At 51.2% G+C, this 969-nt stretch overlaps 1 protein-coding gene across 1 annotated transcript; it reads left to right on the forward strand.

Annotated features, from left to right (window-relative positions):
• Nucleotides 1-6: 6 nt before the first annotated feature.
• Nucleotides 7-966, forward strand: LOC121940818 (protocadherin alpha-C2-like; the record flags this gene model as incomplete). Its single annotated transcript, XM_042483501.1, has 1 exon — nucleotides 7-966. A coding segment is annotated over one exon (960 nt), but the record flags the coding sequence as incomplete, so codon positions are not given.
• Between the last annotated feature and the right edge of the window lie 3 nt (nucleotides 967-969).

Genomic DNA, 969 nt, shown 5'->3' on the forward strand with positions numbered 1-969 from the left:
CCTCCTTTATCTGACAATGAAACTATGACGTTAGAACTGCTGGATGTTAATGACAATGTTCCACAGTTCCCTCAGTCATTTTATACTATACGTGTGATGGAGAATAACGCACCTGGAGCCTTGCTCAGCTCACTCACTGCGTTTGACCCTGACCTCCATGAAAACCAGTATCTAGTTTATTTCATCCTGGAGAAGGAGATAGCCAACACCTCCATGTCCATGCTGTTCTCCATCAATCCAGAGAACGGGAACCTTTACGCACTCAAAACCTTTGACTATGAGATCGAGAAGGAGTTTCTTTTCCACATCGAGGCAAGAGACTCTGGCTCTCCTCCACTCAGCAGTAACGTCACGGTCCACATCATTATCGTGGACCAGAACGACAACGCTCCGGTGATTGTGTCTCCGTGGCGCGCGCACGGCTCGGTGGTGGAGGAAAAGATCCCCAGATCCACCGATAAAGGCTCTCTGGTTGCCAAGGTGATCGCCTTAGACACAGACTCGGTGCACAACTCTCGGATCACCTACCAGTTTCTACAGGTGACTGACGCCACCTTGTTCAGTCTGGACCAGTACAACGGAGAGATCCGGACTATGAGGATGTTCAGTTACAGAGATCCGCGCCACCAGAGACTGGTTGTTGTTGCCAAGGACAACGGGGAGCCTGCTCTCTCTGCTACAGTCACCATCAAGCTGTCCACAGTGGAGACTGCCGTTAAGGCCTACTCTGACATGACCGAGGTGCCGCTAGAATATGACATCTTTTCAGACCTCAACCTGTATTTGGTCATCGGTCTGGGCTCGGTGTCATTTCTGCTGCTCATCACCATATTGGTCACCATCGTGCTCAAGTGTCAGAAACCCAAACCCAGCAAAGCGGCTCCTCCCTGCAGGAACAGCGTGCTCAGTGAGAGGAACTCCACCATCGCAGACTCCACTCTGGTGTCCAACGATGCCTACTGGTACAGT

Source organism: Plectropomus leopardus, unplaced genomic scaffold (genome assembly GCF_008729295.1).
Source record: "Plectropomus leopardus isolate mb unplaced genomic scaffold, YSFRI_Pleo_2.0 unplaced_scaffold94376, whole genome shotgun sequence".
In the NCBI taxonomy this organism is placed as follows: Eukaryota; Metazoa; Chordata; class Actinopteri; order Perciformes; family Serranidae; genus Plectropomus; species Plectropomus leopardus.